Source organism: Hylaeus volcanicus, chromosome 3 (genome assembly GCF_026283585.1).
Source record: "Hylaeus volcanicus isolate JK05 chromosome 3, UHH_iyHylVolc1.0_haploid, whole genome shotgun sequence".
Lineage (NCBI taxonomy): Eukaryota > Metazoa > Arthropoda > Insecta > Hymenoptera > Colletidae > Hylaeus > Hylaeus volcanicus.
In genome coordinates, this window is record NC_071978.1 from 25583862 (window position 1) to 25608714 (window position 24853).

Below are 24853 nucleotides of genomic sequence, written 5' to 3' on the forward strand. Positions count from 1 at the left end.
GTTCTTCCGTGACGTAATACCACTTCTTGTCGGTGACGCATAATTCCGAGTTAGAGCAACTAAATTTTTTTCGTTTGCAAATTGTATTCCAAAGATTTGATTATACAGTACTACGGCAGCACTGCGTACAATAGGAAATGATAGTAATCGCAACTACTGTCTATGGTGGACCTAGGCGAAGTCCCCGAAATCCTTTGAATAATGTTGCACGCGTCAGAACGTTCCCTCAAGGTAGAATCTCTCAGCACAACAATCTCACGTTTCGAAAGGGTCCACCGCTCTCGAAGGACGAGGCAAAGGACTCTGTAGTACACGGGTCGGTTCGAGAGCTTTTTGTCTTAATTACGTGTCATTACGTGCAACTAATTGCAGGCAGATAACGCGGTGAGAATACGCCAGACGTCTCGACTTATCGCTCGTACTAATCATACCGTGTTCCGACGGGCCAGCCTAAAGGGGACGCAGCCTGGAGGGTGGTAGCTGCAACCTAATGGAGGGAGAGGGATAACGTCATACGTACCACCAGTTTCGGGGCGAACACGTCAGATTTAACTGGATGTAATTAGTGATTACAAATTACCCTTTTGTCCATTAACGCTGCCGACGATACGTGCGTTGGACTTTGGACGTTCACGAAAATGAACGCCTACTAAGCGAGGCTGTTATGAAATCGTCTTTAGACGAACGTATTCAAGGAAAACTTACATCCTTGAACGGTTTAGAATTCAGGCTTGCGATCTAGGAGGTTTTGTGACTGTGCATGGAGGAGACCTAGGAGGTAACCGAAGAGACATGTGTTCGAATCTTGGCGAACGTTGGCACATGCGAGAGCCCATCACGCGAAAGCGAGGAAACTTTTTCAGTATTTGTTTTTCTTTCAATATTTGATCCTAACCTTTATTTGTCGTAGAACTATAGAATAGAGCACGACGCGTTGGATTTTTTTCCATGGGCGAAATAACGGAGGAACGAAGGACGAAAAAATTGGAAAAGCTAAACGAGCTCGTTCGTAAACTGCGACTATTTAACGTGTTCGCGGGCCAGTCGAAAAGTAGGGCAGCAAGCATAAAGCTGATAACGTGGAGAATGTGTGTTTGAACTCCTCTTCGCCGTGGTATGGCGAGGTTGGATAAAAGGAGACGTGGAAACGGATACTTTATACACGTGTACACTCTTGAAATATTAAAAGACGAAACTTTTAAATACGAAGAAATCCCGGTTTTGCAGCGTTTTCCTTGAACCAACGCTTTTGAAGCATCCTTACAAAGTTATCGCGGGAAAGGGAGTACGAACGCTTCTTCAATTATCCGAGGCAAGATGCTACCTCTTGTCTTTGGTGAGTTTATGAGGCGATTCGTACAAAAGAGGCTTTTTTCATTTGAATACATAACTTGTAGAAGTTATCGAACGAGAATGATCCATTTCGTTGCATTATTCAAATGATACAGAAGCGGGCAAATAATTTTATTTGAAACGTTTAATTTTAATGTTGCAAACAGGTGTGAATTACGTTTCGACGTGAATTATTTGCTTACGCGGCTGTGCGATATTTCTATTACAGGCCCTGTCAATGACGTCGGTGGTACGACTTCTCGCTCCGTGTCCCACTTAGCCTCGTCTTACCTGACACGAGTTTCTAAGTAACTTTTGCTGGTCGTGTTCCTAATTCGGGACACGTCACACATGTACGACGTCTCTGAAAAGATTTCTCTCCCGAAAGAGCGCATTTATTTCGACGTAAATCTCACGACACACGTATTTAACGCAGATTTGTAAACGCGATGGCAAAATTCGTTCGCCGCGTCAACTTCTGAAAGCGCGCATGCGAGAAGTACGGAAGTTTCTAGCCCACGGTTAAGAAAATAAATTGAACTCTGATGGTAACCTGTTTGCGTTTCATTTCTATGTAAAGATCCCACGAATGAAATTAGAGCAGGGACTACTTGTTGAATTTCGTTCGAATACTCGATTGATTCGTTTAGTAAACTTCATTTCTATTTAAGATATTTTGTATTTTTAGTTGGATGTAGAAAATAGCAAGTTTATCGAAATAATAGAATAGCATGAACTCCAGAACGAAACGTTGGATCGACGGTTTTGTAACTACGGATAAAAATTTCCAGGAACCCATCGCAAATCCGTTTATCGAACAATCCGATGCTTGTAGGTCCCTCCCCGAGGACCAAGCGCTGTTCGGAAAGTTTTAGGTATAAACGTTCGCCGCGTCGGTGTATGTATGTCATTGGCTTAGATGTTGAAGGGTGTACGTAAACTTTGAGGAGGTGAAATGCCATTCGCAGAGGTCCAAAAACGCTTAACTCTTGCCAACATCCATCATCGAACGAGGATTACGCCAGTCCCTTGCTTTTCACTTATAATAAGAACGCGAGAATTTAATTTATGAACAGAATTCAATTCATTAATCACTATCGAGCACTTCCAATCAATTCTGGTAAAATAAGTGATAAATACACACAGAAAAAACACCTTCTCGAATGAAACCGCCATATTAACTAAAAGTCAACTTTCACAAAAAATAAAAATATTTTCCTATTCTACAAAGAAAACTCCTCCTCGCACGATAAACTCAAATTTTTCGTACCCGTCGTTCCTCTCCAATTTATTCCTAAAGAATGGCTACTACATATTTTACGTCTCGAAGTTAGCTCTTTAGAAAAAATTCGGTAACGGCAAGGATCGAAATGGCCACTAATATATTCAACCCAAATAGAATGTACGAAAGACAATCGATTCCGAGGTTTAGGGAGGTAATACGTTTAGACTCGTTTTATTCGCGGGGAAATTAGTCGAGCCACCCTCCGCTGTAACGTTCGTTTGCATACCCCGCTTTAATAATTACTGGACGTCTTTTCACCGGAGCCTTACACGCCGTTACGTGCCCGAGTATTTGCAACACGCGGATTTAATGTTTGCAAACGTCGAGCGTAATACCGTGGGAAAATAGAAGCTGCGCTTTTTCCAGCGCGGTGGTCAGCGAGGGTGGACGCTGGTCGTCCCAAACGATGGAGATTTTTAGTATTGTTGTCTCGAAAATACCAACGAGAGGGTTTGTAGTCGTTGTTCTTCTTCCACGTATTCTCTAATACCATTTCAATTCCATTTAGTCTTATCGACAGGTATTATAAATTTAGGTTCATGAATTATAGCTTAAAAGTTGCCATAACTCTTTCACGATACATTTGTAATAAAAGACAAGAACTACCAAGTTTCCCTGACATTTCTTGTTTAACTTTCATTCACTGCCTCTTCAGCTGTTCCTACATAAATAATCCGTGAAAATAGCAAACGAACGGAAACCGTCCGTTACGATACGCGAGCGTATATTTTTTTTACAATGGAACTCGACACGGACTTCGAACCACGAAAAATCTAATTCGCATCCCGTAACGTAGACGTTTCATTCGTTTCGTTTCGAACATCCAATCAAAAACGGTGTATCGCTATTTCGTGTTTCTTGTTTTTGGATTCATTCGTTCCGAATGTAGAGATGCAGCGTAGAGACAGGTGGAATTTCATTCCTGCCATAACAACAGTGCGCAACACATTTCTCTTCGAAATTGGATTCGAAGTTTTCAATTTCGCGTCACTGCCTTTCGACAACGGTGGCACTTACGATTATGGTCCGGCGAGCCTAGCTGCAATTAACGATATCCGAACCGTTCGCGAAAAAGCTAACTATCGTTGCATATTTTTCTATCTGTTAAAAATATTTTCGTTTACTTAATGTTTAGGTTTACACCCCCTTCCTCGGATTAGTTTATCGGATTAATTGCAACATCGACACCCAGGTAGAGGCTTCTTTCGGTGGATCAAGAGGTGATCACGAAGAGGAGCAAGATGTTAGGTGGCTGAAGTTCAAAATTAAGTTTTCCAACCAATCCGCCAACTACAGCGAGCGAATAAAGTCGAGTATTGTCACGTTGCGACAGGATACCTCCTTGGGGCAAGCTTCTATTTATTAAGAATTTGTAGAATTAAGTTCTCGTAACTTGAAGAAGTTTTGCATCAAAAATTTGAGGGAGTATTTCTCGGAAGAAACATCGACTATCCTCTCGCAAAGAAAGCGAATCAATTAAATGCAGCGTCGCGGTTAAATACCGTAACACCATCCCTCTTCGAAATCATGGCGCGCAAAACGCAGCACTCGACGGAATAATCCTCGTTTCGCGTACCCGCAACGAATCCATAATGAAACGAATTTCTACATCGAGGTTGACCCGAAAGTCTCCGAGTATGAAAACGACAATAATTCAAGAGAGCTTCGCTGGGAGCCGTGGGGCAATTTTTCACGTACTGGAAGCCAAAGGAACAGATCGTTCGGGAATTGTCCCGTGTTTCGAAACGTATCACGTTCCGGTGGCGTCGAACGCAAAAACACGCGAATCCTGAAGAATGTCTGGCAGTCCGTTGTTCTTTATCGCGCGAACGGGGCCGGGATCGAAATGGCGAAACGGTGTACGTGCCTTCGTTTTCGAACGGCAGAGGGGAATCATTATGTAATCAAAGAGCGGCTCGTGCTCAGTTAAGAGGAGCCCTGTCCGTCCGGCAATCGTCGCGCTCAATCATGCGTTCCGCTATATACCCAGTCCCGTGCGCCAAGTGTTATTCACTGCACCCGACAATGATACAGTCGAGCTACTCTCCGGTTCCCTCTCGGTCGATTGGATAATGATATCCTCGTCTGCTTCGGAAATCAGTCACGTCTGATGGCATTTCGCTGTTTGCCGGCTGTTGCGTCACCGCCGTCTCCGAGGAGGACGCCTAACCAATCTGGAAAAATGATAAATGACCATGCGACCAGACGTTCCCACTACGGTTCGCAACGATACCATTTGGATAATGATCGAGTCGTAATTGTCTTGGTGTTGGCGAGCGTAGCGTGCGATTCGAGAAGTTTATTTCTAGTTTTTGGTAGTTTTATGCGTGGAAAGGGTCGTTGTCGTAGGTCTGTGTCTGTGGAGGTGTCCCCCTGTGCCCTTGGAGGGGTGAATCTTCTACATTGCAGCAATTCTCAGATGCAGTTACTCTGATCAAACCATAGAATCCATAGGATCAGTCTACCGACGAGTAGCGTGTTGAAGGATATACGATTTGAAAGTTCCATAGAACAATGCACATCGGGTGCAGAGTAACAATGACCGACGCCACCGTCTCGAATCACGGGTCAGGGGAATCCTAGACCCCAATTCCGATTCTCTCTTCAGTCGATTACCCATCGATATCCTCTCGTCCTGCTGGAAAATCCAGCATCAGTTCGATGATGTTCCTCTGTTTGCCCGTATCCATTCCGAGGGTCGCAACGAGAGAATTATTACGAGTTGAAAAATAATAAACGGAAAAGCCTGAGGTGACACTAGAACCGAGTATCGTCGTTAATCACGCGGCTGCAATTAGCTGTTAACGGAAATCGCCGTCGTTGTGATCATCATCGTCATGATCATCGTCATTATCATCGACCGATTATGTTAATACCGCTACTTGCGTGGTTACGGCACGGTCCGACTGTTTCCGATTCTCTTTTGGTCGGTTGGCTAACGATATCCCCCATCTCGTTTCGAAAATCAGTTCCGTTTAATGGCGTTTCAGTGTTTGCTCGCCACTCCGCTACCTTTTGGCCATATCGAATCAATCGAATCGCCGAATTTATGGAAAGTGGCCACTGAAAGGTTTAATTACATCCGCGTCTGGTCTGCTGGTTGTAGTTTACATTTTGACGTGGTTTCACTTTCCGCTCTGATATTTCTGCCCTTTTTTGTTCTTTTCGAGTGAAAACTTCTTATTGCTCGTTAGAGTAAATATGACCAAGTGAAAAACGCGTAACGAAAAACCGACACCGAGAGAGCGAGGATAGAGCGATATCGTAATATTTATTTTCAAATTTTTCAATTACGAACATTTGAAAGGATCAGTTTAGGTCTTTTTTAGTTTTAAAAGTATCATGTTCATTTAATTGTTACTTGTATATCGCAGAATTTATTTCAGAACTGCTTCGCTGTTATATGATACTGAAAAGTAACGCTGAACACGATGGTAAATATTTTCTACACATTAAGGTATAATCCACAAAAGAAAAACATTTTATAATAACAATGTGCTGAACACGAATGTAGTTACTCGCTTTTTTCGATAAATTCTCTGTTATCCTTAGAAACCACTGACGTCAAAAACAACAATTGGAAGTAAAGAACAAACGCGAGCAGGTAACACAAGACGTTCTCGCTGGGGTTTGAATCTATTTCGAGGTCGTCGTTTGCCATTTGAAAAATTTCAAGTCGAGGATAAAACAGAAACGGGAATATAAAACTTGCAGTGAGTCGTACTGGTTTATAAATATTTGGCTGGGCAAAAACATTGCTTTTATTTGAACAGTTGTGAATGTAAACGCACAGTGAGAGAATATAAATGCAACCAAACAAGTGACGTTCCTCTTTTTCTATCAAACACAGAGTAACGGTTTTCATTTCCTGCCTATTTGCAACCCTCGCCTTCTTTAGGGGTGGTTTGATTAAAAAAGATTCCATATGAATGTTTTCCATCGAAACCTTCGACAAACATTACCAGTGAAAAACGAACCGTGCGGAGAAATAGAAAAGTAAAATGCAGTTTTCGAATGTCGTTAGAGAAATAAGTTAATTGTACTTACTATTTTCATTCAATTAAATTTGATTTCATATAAACTTTTCATTTAATTTAACAGAAGACACAGAATTTTATTCTGCAAGAAATCGAAACGAATTGTATACCTCCGTGACGCTAACGTCTACAAACATTTGTTTAATATTCGTATGTAAATTCAGTTCTTCGAATTTGACGTTAAACAAACAATTAACACCAGTTGAATAAATTCAAACACAGTAGACATAAACTACGCGGTACTTTAGATTGAAAAAAGTACCTAAAAATAAAATGAATCAATCTGGTTCCATTTTATAGCACGCGTTTGTTGTGTTTTTAATAACACTCCTGTTGGTACTGTTTGTTTTACTCGTATTCCTATTATTTAGTTGATATTATCATTCATAAACGAATTGTCGTGTTACAGCAATTTTGCATGACAAACAGAACTAATTGGTAAACACGTATGGTGGCAAATATGGCCTTTCATATTCGCAATAATTACACAGCCCTTTGAGTAATTATGAAGGGTAGCTATATATATTTATCCATAAGCTACAAACGTGTAATTATGAAAAATAGCATAACGAGTGACGAGAGTTTTAGTCGCTGCAAAATTCTAAAACTGTGGTACTTGCTCTCGGGTTGTAGTTATTACTTGATTACTTTCTCCCGAGGCTTTGTTTGCGCAATTGTCGGTTGAAGAAAGTTCGCCAAAAGTAAATAGGTCCCACATTAAAGAGCGGGAAAAATATTTTTAAGTAAATAGCGATAATTGAGATGGGCGAACATTAAAAATATTTCCAAAAAATTTAATTCATTGTTTCAAATTACGGGTCAATGAACTAGTTTGAAATTAAAATTTAGAACAATTAGAAAAATGGAGTGAATCGATTTGGAGCGTGAACGACTCGTATCGAAATGTATCTTCGATTTATTAAACCCGGATAATTGTAATCGACACTCGATCCTGCACCGCAGTTTCGTTAATTCTCGTGTCGAGTGAATGTTTCAGTTCGTGGCCTCATATTCGTCGATGATCGTCGACGTTAATCATCGATTTTCGGCTAACCGCGTTGTCTCGTTGTATTTTCTACCGTGAAACGTATTTAAATTCCCGAATCGCCCCTGTTGTCGGAGAGAAACCGTCGAGCATACAGGAGCGTTTTCCTCCCCTTCCCCTCCTGCCGCGACCAGTACTATTTTTCCATTCGCAGTATCTGTATCGAGTGTTACTCGCAGCCTGGAACAATAGACACGTATTTGAATTGTTGTCAGACGAGCTAACGCGATATCCTCGTTCCGCTTTTCCACGGCGACGGTTTCCCCCGTCCTTTTTCGTCGTCGTTTTTCCCACTTCCTTCTCTATTTAAATTTCAATCGAGGAATGGTGGGGCTAGGAATTCACGTCGCGCGGGACGAGCACGCGAATATTTCCCTCTTTGGTCGCATGATTTACTCCACGAGCGTCCCTTGTGCGTTTTCCTTTTATAATAACAATAGACAAGTGACTTAACATTCATCTCTCGCGGCGTGGATTTTTTATTAAAAAATCTGAAAAAATGTTAGGAAGGAAAGAAATTTAAAAACCTCCGTTCCCACTATTCCTTACGTAGAACGTGTAGGAAACATTGAAAGGATATTAATTGGATATAAATTCTAATGGAAACGTGGACAAATCGATTTGAGGTGAAGACGGAGTGAGACTTTTACGTGTATATGACCATAAATTTCCGTATCCAAGTGTTCCAAAGTACTAGAGGGATTTATCAGGCAGATGACTGAGAATAAGCTCGCAACGTGGCCGTTGGAAAATATTCTATCAAGACTAGAGCAGCCACGTTGTCTGACACGTCGGAATAAACAGTGTTCCACCACTATGCATACAAATCGCCCTGTGCTGGAGGGCTATCGCGAACAATTCCGAAGAATTTCCGCTAGGAACACTCGGTGACGATTTTTCAAACAGTGTTTTATAACCGTTTACCTTAGTAGTAATAGTATAAGAGTATCAGTACAGCTCGTTTATGTGTACATCATGTATTCATGAGAATAAGCACGAATATTCAGAGATAAACGACTTCTGTGAAACAATTTTTTAAATTTATCAAGGATTGTTCAAAGAAATTATTAACATCAGTGTGACAAAAACTCTATTGCGAAGAATAATATAGTATAATAACGCAAGGACGAGCGATAAACGTTGAATGGAAAAACAATTTACGTGTTTCCTGCCACCGAGAAAGGTGAAACTACCCAAAGTTCTGCAATTTCATAAACTGCCCAGCCAAATTGTACGCTCCAATTTACACCGATGTAACCACCCCCAATCTTAATTATCAATTAAAACACAGTTTGGTCGAAGTGTTAAATTTTCCGGTATTAAAAAGTCAATCTCCGGAAGCATTTCTTCGCGACAAGCCGAAGGGGTTTACCGAAGCTTTCAGGGAGTTATTATTAATCGCTAGACCCCCGGAGAGTATAAGCACGTACACCGAAATAGTGGGAAAAGCAAAGATCCCATTAACGACCGTCACAGCTTTATCAGTTGGATCTTTATTAATTTTTCATTATTGGGATTTCCTTTGTTACTGTATTAATTGCTTCATTTATTGTGGATGCCGTTGGCAATATGGATAAACCATTTACTTCTACATTTTGTTAAATACGATAGGTAAGCTAATTCTTTTATTAATATACTCATTATTTGATTTATTATTAATTGGAATATAAAATTATAAAAAGCAGATATCTTTTTCGATAGATCTTTACACCATTTCATTTGATACAATTACAATTCATCAGCCCTCGACATAACCTCACGAATAAATGCAACATGAATTTTAATTAAGAGCTCACAAGGTTATCGTGGCAGATAAAATCGAGTAGCCCGGTTAAAAACCTATCTCGGGTTCTCTATATTTATTTTATATCGAGCAATACCACCCATGGCAGAATTAAAGGTAAAACAACGGACGGGGATATTTATTTTAAAGACAGATGTGTTGAACATCGGTACGTGCTGCTCCGGGGGGATGGTTCGTTGTTTCAAAGCCACTAGGTCGACGCCGGAGGAAGAGAGATGAAAAATGGCACGAGAAGTAAGGAAGCTTTGTACGCGAGTACCGATATTTTTATGGCAATATCGTTGGCTCGTTTGTATTCCGACTGTCAGGCAACAGTCTATCGACGTTTGCCCGATAGTCGGAGCCAAGCGTTCGGATATGGATTCGAGGGAAATGGCACGTTGCTTCTTCGCCGATGGGAATGAAAAACACCGTCGCGAATCCGTTCTGCGTCGTTGAAAGCGATACATTTCGCTCGACGATACCAATTCGCGGCCGGCTAATCGTCGAATCTCGGACTTTAACGTATCGCCTTTTCAGAACTCGTTTAATCATTCTGTAATCGCGACACTGACGAACGCAATTGCGTTTGGAGTGGGTGTACTCGACGTATGCTTGAGCTGACGTAATGTCATTTCATGTTAGAGGTCGTTGATTGTCAGTTCTAGTTAGCTCGAAAAAAATTCATTTAAACTCTTCTATTAGGGGTGAAGCACGCTCCGATCTATCCTACAAGAAGATTCAAAGAATCCATTTTTCAAATTCGTTGGAACGCTCCCTCGATTCATCAACCAGTCGAACCGCCCCTGTCATGTCACGCTGTCTTTCCTTTTTTTCACCAGCGTTCCCATCTTCATGTTTTTTTTTTTTTTAATCCGAACACCGCCTAGCGCGAAAAGGGTTTTTATGTTTTGTCCAGTGGCACCGTTGGGTTACATCGATAGCACAGCCGTAATTACTCTCGCGAACGCGATGACGTAGTATCGACAGGGAGCATTGTTGCACTGTATTTATTATGCAATTATACTGCGAACGTTAAACTAGATTTACAAGTGCTATGCGGCATGCTAGTGTAACGGAGTTATTACCCGTGCAGTTGTAATTACGAGTATCGAATAATTGTGTCGTTTCATTTGCAGAGCCACCCCACTACACCATAATAGTTTTTTTGAAAGAAAAGAGGAGTTTTGTAGGAGGGTTGCTTCTACAAATATTTTATTTTATCTCGAGAAGAATAGGACAGAGGGTGGTGGTATTAATTACAGAGTTGAAGGTTTTTTTATATTTTGTAGAATACGCATTGTATTTTATACTTTTCGTTAAGGATATTTAAAGCACGAGATCCAATATAAACGCACATATTTAAAATTTTCCATTACTTTATTCCCCCGGAAGAATTCTTAATAACCACTGTTTTCTTTACATTATCCAATGTTGCATACGCTGAACAATTTCCTGAAAGTCTTGCTTCAACAAAGAAAAACCTAGCGTAGTCGCACTACCGCGAAGAACAATTCCAGCAAAAGTTTCGTGCACTTCACCCGCAAAGGGTCGATAGGCAGCGCAATAATTCAGGAATATCGTCGCTCGTTGACTCGAAATTTTGCGTGGAACCCAACCTGTGAATGGCAGCTGAGCGCGGGGCGTCGTTTCACGCAAGAACCGCCGCGTATATTCCGCGTCTGGATTTCATTTCGCCGGGAATTGTGTTTCGCGCGCGCGCGGAAAGGAAGCGACAAATAAGCCTAGCAATAATTTTCACCGCGGAAAAGATGGGCGAGAGAGATTTGACAGAGAAATAAAACGAGCACGGGAGGAGGTTTGAGGAAAGAAAACGAGGAGATAGGCTATCGACAGGCTCGTCTTGCTTCGGGACAAGGCAACGATAAAACAAACGACGCGAGGCTCCGTGGCATCGCGGAAGACGAAATATCGTTTCAACAGCCAGGGCTGTTCAATATTTTTAGAAGTTTCAGGGGTGCGATGAATTTGACGATACGTTTTCGCGTGTGCAGGATCATCTAAAATTCGCGACTTGGGAAAAGAGGAGTCTTGTAGGGAGAATATGACAAAAATATAAATAGAAGGTGGAAAAATGTGTGGGCAGAAAAAAAATGAAGTGTGTAAAGAATACTTATGTAACTTCGATATACAGTCAGTCTCGTACATATTCGCACCCTCTATGTCTATCGAAGAAATTTTATTACATTAAATGATATGTTTGATGTTACAAAATGCTTTGACGAGAAAAAATTAAAATCTTCTCAAGTATAAGATGTCCTAGTTATGACGTCACTGTCATAGAACAACGGAGAAGTGTGACACGTTCGACGTCAATTTGCACTGTACATAGGTTTACACTTTGTTTCGTTTACACGATTTTATACTTTGATACCCACTTCCTCATTCGGACAGATGAAAGTCATAAAACATACCTCCCTCACTATGACAAATAAAAGGAATTTCATTCCGAAACTCGAAAACGATGGTTTCCAGGCGTTTGTTTGTTTAACTCGACGTGTACCAATCGTGTGCAAAGCTTGTACTTTGTATTCGTGTATATTCTCGCTTTTTTTCTTTTTTTTTAACAGCACCCAGTTGGAACTTTATGAAGAATAACAAACACGATAAAAACCTTTGGGGAATTTGTTCAATCGGTCCTGAAACAGAGCGCGTGTTCTATCCATTCTCAAAGTTGATTTTCTCTAAAACAATGCTCGACGCGGACGCGTTTCATTCCACGCCCTCGATTGATTTCGTCGAGTGGAGTCGTCTTTCTGTCGCACTCAAGCATTTTGAGATATCCTATACAACCGCGTTTCATCTCTTACTAGCTAGATGTCAAACCGTGACAGAATATGTGACAGCAGGATTGCATTTCGCAGGCCGTCTCGTGGAAAACGGAAGAACAGGGAGGAAGGGAACGTTTCGACGAACGAAATATACATATACACACACGCATACATGCATACGTTGTTTCGTGACGCCACCAAAGCGCACGAACCCTCTTTTTCCCTTTGCTATATGGGTGTGTACACAGTTTCTGTTTCCTGAAAGAACGTTTTTTTAGCAAATATTTTACGTAAACATTGATTCTCCCACGGACAACCAAGAACGTGTAACTTCGTATCAGTGTCCATTCTTTTTTGGAAATTGCCTGAGCTTTTATTCATGTGCAATAATCAACGGACGTACGTACCGTTGAATTTCTGAGGGCGAATGGATTCGTTTCGACTCGAAGTAGAATAAAAATAAAAAGCTCTTCCTCTTTCATCTTGTATCTCGCGAATCATTTACCTTTTTGTGGTATGTGGATTAAAAACTGTCCCATCTTTCTTTACTCACGCATTATGAATAAGTATAAATCGTTTCATGATAAAAGAAATTATAACATGTTTTATACCGATGTTAAAGCTGTATAAGTAACGTGCTCGCAATTCCGTGCTCGAGTTTCACTGTTCTCGGACAAGAAACGCGCCCACGAGAAATCTCAGGATCGTAAAGATTAAAATACGCTAAAAAGCACGAGGGGACGGATAGAAATCGTTACGACCCAACGAAAGAACCGTGAAGAAGGAAAGCTCTAAAACTTACACGGTCGGCCACGGTGATCCAACATTGTTTCGAATAAATCGTCCGCCATCACCGTCACGTATCGAAGGCAAATCTCCCCGCTTCCAGTTGAAATATACATCGTCTTCCAATCTAGCGGCAGTGACTTATCAAAGTGCGGCGGAATATGTGCGACGGTAGCGTTTTCCACCCGCGAACGGAAACGTTGAATACAAAAGAAGGAGATCGTAGAGAAAGGGAGAAAAATTCGTTCTACTGTCGTACAAGTTGCGAGCATTCTTTACCCCCAGATTCCTTAGATACGGTGGAAGTATACTATTTTTATTATTCCCGATAGATATCTTTTACCAATGGCTGCGAACATAACTTATACCGTATTCCTTTCAGCTGGTAGAACAAGTCTGCCGACTTGTATCAAAATATAGTGTCCCGTTTACGGCCGTATCCGGCCATTTCCCCACGGAGACAAAGGGATGGTATTTTTTCCCCTTTGAAACGGGAAAGTAATCTTTCTTGGACCGATCGGAGGATGTCTGCCACGACGAATAAAGAACTGATGCTTTAGGGGGCGCGAAAAGTGTCTTCGGATGGAGATGGAAGTAATAGTTAGGCTCAGGGTCGCGTAAATCAGGCTCGCGCAGACCCTCGGACCTCAACAGCCTCGAAGATTGTGAGGATAGGGTGGTTTGCAAGTTTTCTGAGGGCTGTAACGTGGAAAGGATCGATGGAAAAGTGAATAAATATTCGTAACAAACTTCTTAGCGATAATACACATGTCGCTCAATTTAGAAAATAAGATATACATTTAAGCGGTTTTTCATCGAAGGATTTACAATTAGATAAATGATCGAGAAGCATTTAATAAAACTGAAGCTCCAGAGGACCGTGTACCTGCGAGATTATAAGCCACTTCACGAGTTTTAAACCTCTTATCGTACTCGTTCATAAATATGCCCGTTGCACTGAAATATTTCACGATATCATTCGACATCTAAATTTTCCCCAACAAGTTTCATTAAAATCAACGGAGGCCAGTGTCTCCGCCATGAATCGCAAACGTTGAATTCGCTCGCGATACGCTGCTGTGCTCCCGCAATAAATTAATACTCTTAAGAGCTAGAAGGCAAATCTGATACGCTGCTGTGCCACGTGAATTTAAATTGCACGTAGTATAACCAGATTTGATATATTTAAGCACGAATAACGAGTGAATGTTATCTACAACGTACGCCTGAGGTATATACTTATCGTTTGTTTTATATGTATGTTCGAGCAAATACGTTTCACTGTCGCAAATCGTCGCGTTGCGAAACAGCCGAATTGTTGAAACGAATCAACAGTGTGATTGATATATTTGTGCTTATAAGGGTGACACGCTCGAACGGTGCATGCCGAAGAGGGAAAACTCCGAGTTTCCCTTCGCTGTATTGTTCTGGGATTACGTGGAAATCAGTCTGTGACAACCGAGTGTTTGGATAGCCCATGGTCTCGGGCGCACGTGCGGATTCCTATTGTCCAAGAATCCCAGTTCATGACTTTCTGTGGAGGCAACAAGCTTAGACTCTAGGTGGTTAGAGGATCCTCGGGGCCATTGGCTACTTGCGATTCGCAAAGTAAAAGTTTCCTTGTGGAAATCGAAAGCTTCTTTTGTTTGATGTTTCTTTTCAAAAACAGTTTACTCTATATGTGCATTATTTATAACCTGTGAATTCTTTTATATTGAATTTCGTGTGTAACGATTTGTTTAAAAGTCATTTAGGGTAAACTCAGGCGACTTACCCAGTATAAAAACAAAGTACTCGAGAGGGCAAGGAGCGGTTCAGACAAGGGTTTGTTGGAAAGCACAGGGAAAACAGGATTTTTTTTTTAAATTCCCATCGGGCCTTTTATGTTTCCGTTTCCGTTAAAAATGTCGGCGAGCACAATCGCGCTTCATATCCCATCGTCGCCTGCGTTCTCGACAGAGCATTTCGACGAATTTCAGCTCGCGCGAGTGAGATTGAAATGAGTTTCATTCCTTCGCTGATTCATCGATTCGGCATTTGGATTATCGGCGAAAAGTACCGAAAACTTTCAAAGCCGTCACGGTAGAGAAGCTTGACGCGTCACAGAGAAATTTATGCCACCAGGATATTGAACTTCTCCATTGAATCGAACCATTTTATTCCGTCTCGCTTCGCGATCGATGGAAAATTAACCCTCGTGTAAGAGTTTCGCCGGTATCCGAGCGGAAACTCGAATATCGAATTTTTGTCGCTCGTGAAAAGCTCGAACACTTGTTCCCGTGGAAGTTCAATTTCGCGACCGATCGATCCGTGCGTGCCGAAGATCGATTGTTCTCGCGCGTTGGACAAGTATCGGTCTACCTTTATTTTTTGAAAGGCGGGTAATGGAGCCATTTACTTTTTAATTTATGCAATTTCGCGAGTGGAAATGACCTGTATTATATTTTGAAATCATTGTTTAATGTCTACTTAGAGTTTAAATGACAAAGGGTACGTTGTTTTTAATTTCTCCACATGTTACACGTTCTCTGTAAATTTTGGTAAAGGTAAAATATTTGTGGATGTTTATGTATTTATGGCAAACGAAAATATGGAAAAATGTACGAGGTTGTACATGAATGCAAACACATATAAAATATCGATAACAATGTGATTTCTATAGATTTGACAAAAATGAAGGACCTTTTTCCATCGACAAAAGAAGGAACTCTTCTCTTCATAGTACTCCAAGTATTTATATTTTAAATTCAATATAACAAACAAATTTTTCCTCCTTGAATGCAACCTTTATCCATTCAACGTTGCGACCTACATAAGGTCCTCTTCAGGATTACTCTATTCCTTGTACAATGGAAAAAATTCGACTGATGTACCTAATTATTCCTGCAGAGGTTCTGATGTAGGTCGAAGCCGAATGAATAAATTTGAATATTCAACTGAATTTGGTCCAGGTACCAGAAGAAGAAATTCTATAGTATCAATGTACAAAAGAAGGATTACAGTTTCTCGAAATTATTCTTCATCTAATATCAAGGATACAAGGGTATGTAGACGTAAAACTTGGTATCGAGACATGTTCAATTTAACGTGGCGAGGGTCGAGCAGGTGAATTTTTATTTATGAGATATTAATTAAGTGATTACGAAAGCTTAAGACGATTGCAGTGCATAATTGCTACTCGCACCCCACCCAGGAAAAAGGGGGAAATAAAATGAAAAGTAAGGAAAACGAGATAGAAAGAAAACGCGAGTTTTCATGAAAGCAGTGACGGAAAAGGTGGCTGGGGCATCGGCGTCGGCAAAGGCTCGCCTGCATTCAAGAGTTTCGCAGATTGAAGGCGCTTTGATAAAAACTCGCCCCGTCGACAACGAAGTTCGTTTCGCCGATAAAAGGGGACTGTATTAAAATAGTGCATAATTAAAACGAAGTTTTCCAGCGGTAGGATGCTTATCCGCAACTTAACCCGAATTTAAACAGCCGGCTTGTCAAACTCAAAAAAGCGTCTGGACGAAACTTGGAGCTTCGCTTCTTTTCAATTCGCGTTCTGTCAGCAAAAAATTAAATAAAATAAAAAGAAACTGCGTCGCGGCGACTTATACTTGAAAACTTATTAAATTTAGACGCAGCGATTTCCCACCCTGGCCAAATTAAACGACTGGGAGTCCACGAAGAATTACGAATAGCCCCGTTGCGAATCCTTTCGGAGGAAATCATTCGTTTCGCGAGGGAGGAGTTGCAGAATCGTTTCACTGAGAGTATTTTATCGAAAATTTACTGTTTCATATTATTTTTGTTATTATTAAAGTATGCTAGAATGGTAATTTATAATTGGTAAAATATATTGTTCTCTGTATACTACCAGGGTCATTCTGCGAAATCAGATACGGTATACGTATCATAACATTTCTAACTATTTGAACAATACGACCGATTTTAGTATCGCAAAAGGTTAAAATCATTACATGCCCAAATAAACCGTGATGTCGAGTCAGACTCGACCTGGAATTTGGGTTAAAATTATCAAGCGATTCGGAATAACGAATTCTGTTCGCCTTAACCGCGTCTCTGTTTTCACGCTTTTGTGAAACGCAATTCCGTTTATACGTGACAGCTGTGCTTTGACAAGCCGCAGATATGGGGAATAGAGAACGTGAATTTTTTTCAACAATACCCAGGCGTCGTTCATTCGAATGAAGTTTTATAATCTAGAATAGCGCGGCGAAATGTTCTATGGCCGTCACGCGAATCAAAATTATTGCGTGACGCGTATTTGCGTCGCTCGAAACGATTGTCGGTTGGGAATATTGCAAGTAACGCGCATTTAGTCTATTTATCGTTGATGATATGCACACGTGCATCTGTGATGGAATTTTGGGTTGAAGGTAGGAGTATAATAACAGAAATGTGTGTATGGGTATAATTTGCATTCATTCTCATCAGTTTATATTAAATAATGAAACGTGGAAGTTTGACAAAACATAACGGAACATTACAAATAAAATTCAATGAAAATAGAATATATGTACTCGATAAGTGCATTCTTGTCCAAGTTATCCGAACTAGAACGGGATTAATAGGTTAGTAAAAGGATTGTCCGTGAGAGCGAAATGATAAATCTATTCGAATAGGAGCCAGCGATAGATCATTTCATTCATCAATTCATGTCGTTGATTTAATAAATTTAGAACCTCTCCACTACAGTGCAGTCGTGTCCCGTTGCGTTGGAAAATTAATCTTTGTCTACCACATGAAAATAAATCTTCTATAGCGGAAGGAAGAGGTTCCACGACAGCTTCCTCTTTCTATCGTGCTCTCACACTACTCCACGTTCCACGGCCATAGAATTAGAAGCCTAGGATTTTTACCACTCTTAACTGTATACAAAGCTTACACAGTGTATCAGTGTTCGTTGAATTCCCAATTGAAATAATTGCGCGTCGAAATCGAGATCCTAACATACGAATCAGTTGAGTAGCCACGAACCAAAACGTAAACAAACGTTTGATGAGGTCTGGGTGAAACTCTACTCGTTAACAATCACCCAACCAATGAATGGAAGAATTCCCTCTACCGACTGGTCTGGCTCAGGTCTCCCACAGGTGATTATTTTTTTGTTTGGATTGCACAAAAATTAGCAAATCAACGCGTAAATATTGCGAAGTCGGTGAAATTCGCGCAGATCATCAAAATGTACATCCTCTCGACAATTATCCCGTACCCAAAGCAATTGTGGTACGTTATTGGATGTTGCGAAAGGGAATACTATTGGCTAGAATTTTCAACCCTTCATTAACGATTTCTTAAAAGTACAGGGTGTTAAAAAAAAGGCATTCAATATTTATATGGTGTATAGGGGACGTTGTACCGAGTAAAAAAGCTTTAGTAACACATAGGTCCAAAGGTCAACCGTTTCTGAGATAGAAACATTTTTGTTTGCTAGTATCATGATTGACTTACTTGCTTCCATCGCATGCGATGTTTATGTCAGCGTTTATAAATTGCGTTCTGAATGTTCCCATTCAAGTGCTGACAATTTTGTCAATTTCATTTTTTCAATTTCGTGTACAGAAATGAGCGCTGGACACGTGGAAAATCTTCTATAAATATCGAAAACTCAGTAGTAAGTCAATCGCGATACTAGCAAACAAAAATGTTTATATCTCAGAGACGGTTGACCTTTGGACCTATGTGTTACTAAAGCTTTTTTACTCAGTACAGTGAGCTTCTTTTTTGAACACCCTGTATATTCAAGTTGAAGCGTTACTGACACAGAGAGTGTCGTATTTTGATTCCTGACGTTACGCTGAGTGGATTTTTCGTGAGTTTCCTAAACGAGAAATCGTCCTTTTCGGGTGTTCCGCGAGTTATACCTCAACCCGTATTTTTCCAGCGACACCGAGGCTAGCCGCAGTCTTTGGCTCGGTGGGTGCCGCTTTTCACGAGAGACAGCCCGCACACCAGCTGGAAAATTGAATTACGTGCAAATGCCAACCGAGTAAAGCAGAGTGGAAAGTACGCCGGGGTGAATCGGTGCCGCTTCAAAGCAACGTCTATAACTAATTACGAATCTTATCTATGGGCTGCCTAAAAGGCGCTGATTAAACGTAGATTCGTTGCACCTCGCGAGGATGAGGGACCAGACGATTCCGTCGAGAGAGTCATCTGGTATTTCTCATTTCCCGGAGGACGTTCGAGATGAGACTCGGCGAGGGTAGTACAACACGTGGTGAACTGTTTCAACTCGTATTTAGACCTCAGAAATAAAAGGCTATCTTTTTAACATATAAATTGCGCGGAGTAATTTCAAACGAAGGATTTCATACCAGCTACTTCTGGAGTCTTTGGAAGGTGACTTTCTAGAGAAAGAAAATTTATGCTGCTTAATACTTTTGATGCTTGATTTTTTCGGTAATAATTAGAATCTGGTTTATAAAACCAAATTATACTTCAGACTAAATGTGTTATTATTATTCTACTATAGGGCTAAATTATTCTACTTAAACTGTTATTCAAATGCAATTTTGTCCTTTCTTCGTATCGTACACTCGTTATCCCATAAACGAATAAAATATGCAGTCCCCTTAAACGATATTTGGTTACAGGCAATTTCCCCAAACAATATTTGAAGAAGAGGACAACATTTTCCCTTCCGAGTGCATCCGGACCTAGCGATGTTTAACCGTTGACTGTTGATTCTAGGCTACCTACTGCGTGTACAGCTGCTTGTTTGCCCTATTTATGTACCCTAACTTGTGTACATTTTTACATTTCGCGTGTTTTAGAAGGTTTGACGAAACGTTTCTACGTCGTTACACATATTCCTCACTGCCCGTATTACCTCTGGAGTTTCTGAGGTGTAGGAAAAATGATATGTTTGATTTATCCTTCCCTTCCGAAAGACTATATTCCATCTCATTTTAGGGATACATAGTTAGTTTCAAAAGGATTAAAAGAATTATCACATGTCTGCTAGAAAAGTAACAGGTATCGAGATATTCAGAGTATTATTGTAGCTGAGAGCAAATTACGCTAGATTCAAATTTTATATATTATATTTATAGAAATTATATATAAAACTATTTCAGAGAAATATAATATTAATTAGACAACTGAATGTATCTATTTCATAATTCTAAAATTCTAACTAACACGGTATGCTTTAAAGAATAAATTCAAATCGAGAGATTTATAAAAAGAACTACCCCAGCTGAAATAATTATAAATACATTACTGTATTCAGTAGAGTTTAATAGCATTATTCCTGCTTTTGAATACAGAACCTGATCGTCAAGCGTCGTTTCTCTATAAACGTTTCAAAACCCATTCGTACGGCGAGTGAAAAATGTATAAATTCCTCTGACAGTAATAGCTGACCCGAGACTTTTGAATGTTAGCATAATAGGGGCACACCGTCGGGAATATCTCGTTCGACTAAAACGTTCATTCATAACCGGATTTGCAGGTGCTGTGTCCGGCACACACCGAACCATCGATCGTTGATTTCATACAGCGAATATAAACAAGACTGTGTTTGGATTAAATCGTGGCTCGGTGGTATATAGGTCGGGTCCTCGCGTAACAACATTCATACATATGTAAGTGGTCCTTCACCGACTGTATCAACGAATGCTTAACGATCCGCCTGGAACGCGACCAAAGCGGAGCACTTTTGCGAATTATTTGCAATTTTTCCGGCCAGAACGAGCGAGATTTCGCGAATCGTTTCGCGACAAAGTAACGTGATTGTAAAATGGCGAATCGACCAAATTTAAGTTCGATACCAGGGGCAATAATAGAATATTCGATCTTTTCATTTTTAGGGTGTTAAATAGATAATTTCAAATCCCCGTTAATAATTTTAATGCCTCTGTTAGAAACGTTGCTGCACGCGAATTGCGTTACATTTTTGGGATTTTAAACTAGAGTGAGTCGTTTGTTCGCCAGAAGAGAAGTTCGAAACTATTCGTTTCGGTAGTTTCGTGGCGCGAGTCGATGGGAATATATTAAAAAGCAAACAATGAAACGAGAAATAAGAAAAAGGGAGAGCATAGAATCGAGAAGAACGAATAGCGTGTCGAGGCAATTTGGCGCTGGGGCGTAGAACGAAAGAGGCATCGGTGTAATCTGGAAACAACGAAAAAAAAAGTTTTATTTGGCGCGGATCTCTACTTGGCACCTGGTGCGAGGCCACTATCCCTGCCACGAGGGCAACATTAAAATCTGAAATAGCGCTAGCGTCAGAATCACAGAATTGAAAATTTTTCTTCCAAATCGTTGTTATACAGGCTGCTATTGCTCGCAATATGTTAATTGATCTAACTCAAGCTTGATAAAATTTGAGTTTTAAGAGGAAAAAAGACTGAAATTTGGAAGAAGTCATTCTGGAGTTCAAAGGAACAATGGAAAAGACACAAGTATTGGTCGGTGTTGAATTTAGACTTGTTTCGAGCAGGAAACTGTTAAGCCAAGCATAAGATAACGCAGTCCACATAAAGGACGTCCCTTTAGCTAATAGTGCCTCTCGAGACCATTCTCGACAGCTCGCAAAAGCATACAGTAGAAACTTTTGGGATATAAAAATACAAATTGGGAAGCAGTAAAACATAAGAACAGGAAATTTATGGAAAAAACAATACTCTTTTGAGGCTTCTCAAGGTGTAAGATGAATATGAAATTAGTAGAAATTGACACTTACCCTGGGGATGTTCTGATGTTCCTGAAAAAAAGAAAACACTGTTAGTAAAACTTTTGATTGTCACGGTTGTGTAATGTATTTACAATTTTAAAGGATAGTTTATTTCTATACGTCTGACTATTACTCAGTGTTTCTACTTGTATTGGCACGTCTGATCATCAAACATGATATAATATTCTGTTGTAATTAGTTTCAACTTCTTGAAATATATCAAGAACAACAGAAAGCAGATAAATTCATACGCTATACCTTCACAAATGCTCGCACTCATCGATTTAAGTAGAAACTTCGAATAATGGTCAGACGCGTTAACCGAGTCCTACACGATTACATTATTTCTCTAATCCACTCGAACGGATTTAATTATAGTATCTACCACCTAAAAGTAATAACTGCTAACAAAATGAAAACAATTATTTTGTTATCAATTATATATTTCCAGTGTGAACATGGTTGTGAAAACGTGGCAAACGTCCACGTCTTGAAATCAATTTTCTTGAAAACGCAGCGTCGCAGGGAAAAATTTTATTCCACGTTTTCAATTTACTTTCTAACCCAGAAGGCACTTACTTTTTCGGCCGAGCCACTCATTGCGGAATAACCTATATAACGCCGATAAAACTAGAAATCGAAGACGCGTGGAAATTAGATGTGTCGAGACGAGCGAGGCAGTAAATTAGATCCACATCCTCTGGACTTCGAGTGGCGTCGAGAGTTGAATGCTTTTTTGCGGGAAAAATACACAAAAAGAAACGAAGGCGAGAGCGGAGCCAACGAAAACGAGCAGATATTGAAAGTATTAGCATCTCAAGAAGTTTCAAAAGGATATCACGGGATCACGTCGACGTTGCTCGGTAACGGATAATGAAAATCTCTTCCACCCTCTGTGTTTTTCTTTTTTTATTTCTTTTCTTCGATTTGCTTAAACTCGCTCGTAAGGTAGCCGTGTATACGAAACCGAAGTGGGGAAATGGGATTACAAAACATGAACGCAGGATAACGAGAAAGTTGAAAACGCTGGAATCGCGAGGTTAAAAGAATTTATAAGAACTCTTACAGATCGTGTCTGTAATAGCAGCAAGTTTCAATGTTAGAACGCTATTGTACAATTTTACATCCGATAACATTCAATACACGAGAAGGAATCTTCTGAGTTAAATCACTCATCTCGATCACCATCACAAGCTACAGTCAAAAAAACTCATAAGCCAAACAAACCATGGAAGACCGATCGAAATACTTGTCACTTCCCAGAAATGAAGATTTTTCTTGAAAGGACCTCCTTAAAAATGGCCAAAAACGCCGAACCAATTTTTCCACCTAAAATCATCAATTCCAGAGGTCGAGCGAGATGTAGGTTAAGCAAACGTTAAACAAAATCCAGTGTAAAATAAATCCGCGAAGACAGAGGGACCAGCCTCGATAAATCTTCGTGAAAAATACACTGCAGTCGCGATACGTTTCCCAGCAATAATTTCGAGCACAGACATCGCGCGAAACACGTCCACGGCGCGGGCTATTTTTCAGCTCTCAAGGTGAAACTCATTTCACAGCTAGAACTTTCGAACGAAGCGTGCGTCGGGATGTTTGAAAATTTCTCGTATTATTAAACGACTAACAACGCGAAACACCGCTCGAAAAGTCGCGAACTCGTCGCGACGGGGGCTCGCTAATAAGCCAACCTTGCGGAATTCAGCGCGAAGAACGCGAGCGTTTTCGAGCGACGCACTAGCGCGAAATTTGTCTATTAGGACGTCGAGAAGGTTTGGAAAACATCCTTGTTACGTATGAAATCATTGATATTCCACAATTATTTCTTACGTGAACTAAAGATTCTTACAAAAAAATCTTTTATAACAGCCTTATAACGCAACTCTGCCATCACGGGGTGGCTGAAGGTTCTCCTTCTTCGAGGACGACGAAGAAAAGGAAAGGGTGTACGAATAAGTAGAAAAAGAAGACGAAGAGGTAGAAGAAGTAGACAGGGAAATAAGCAAACAAACAAAGTGTGTACATTTCCATGCACACGTCGGGAGGGGTGCAGTTTAAATTTTATTACGCGCGCGGGCTCTCTCGCGATTTACATAAGCGAATTGCCTTTTGCAACAACATCGCCTGCTCCTTACTTCGTTACGCGTTCGACGAGACGGGACAACCAGGGCTTTCGTCACTGGCAATTCCAAACATCATTATTACAAACGAGCTTCTTAAGTGCGAGACGAGTCGAGGGGGGTGAAAACGGAAATAAGAAAAGTGAGGGAAGAAAAAAGAAAGATAAAAAGAAGAGAAAAGAAAATGGAAAAAAAGGAAGGCGAACGACAAAAAGATTGAACCTTTGCCTTCGGGCCGTCGATTAATGGCTTTCATTCGAGGCGCGGGATTCGATTATTCCGCGACGACCGCCGCCAACCAGAAAATCGGATTACAGCCTGCTGACGGACGGAACCGGGTCTTAGAAGAGTGGAACAACTAATTACTGCTAATCATCCCCCTTATCCCGGTGAAACGCGTCCGCTAAAGGATTGCCCGTCGTCAAAGCGTCGGCCACGGCGCACAATGGGCGAGAATTCATTCCTAGCGCGTTAAAAGTATTGGCTCGAGTCGCGAGTCGTGTCTGTCTATTCATTAAAAGCCGATTGTAGAAAACTGTGGCGAGGAATTACAATCCAAGCGATTCGTATAGCTCGTTAATTGTTTATAAGGTGCAGGAACGTTTCTGTATCCTACAATGAAAATCTGTGTCCATATAATCCCCATTTGTGAATTTGTAATAGCTACAACATTTTACAGCACCATCTAAAACGTAACCAACGAAGCTTTTCCATACACCTAACGATACGAAATTTTCCAGTCGATCTTTCGCGCGCCTGTTTGGACTATATAACCGTGCCACGGTTTCAGAGCGGATAAACTGTTGGCGAAATTGCGGTGGCAATACGCGCGGGAGTTACGTGACCGATGCTGTATCCGATAAGCAATATCGCAAGAAACGACGAGGACATATTTTTCCTTTGATGCACGACCAGCTCGGAATTTTGAAGAGGGCCGAGAGCGCGGAAATCAAACTTTCGCGCGATCGAGATACCACCACGACAAGT

At 40.7% G+C, this 24853-nt stretch overlaps 1 protein-coding gene across 6 annotated transcripts in view; it reads right to left on the minus strand.

Moving 5' to 3' along the window:
- LOC128873657 (leucine-rich repeat-containing protein 4C-like) overlaps positions 1–24853 on the minus strand; it is a 260823-nt gene that overhangs the window by 3424 nt on the left and 232546 nt on the right. For all 6 annotated transcript variants that reach the window (XM_054117364.1, XM_054117363.1, XM_054117362.1 and 3 more), the window contains one exon: positions 21756–21776. In XM_054117364.1, the coding sequence (XP_053973339.1) occupies positions 21756–21776 (21 nt within the window). The remainder of the gene's footprint in view (positions 1–21755; positions 21777–24853) is intronic.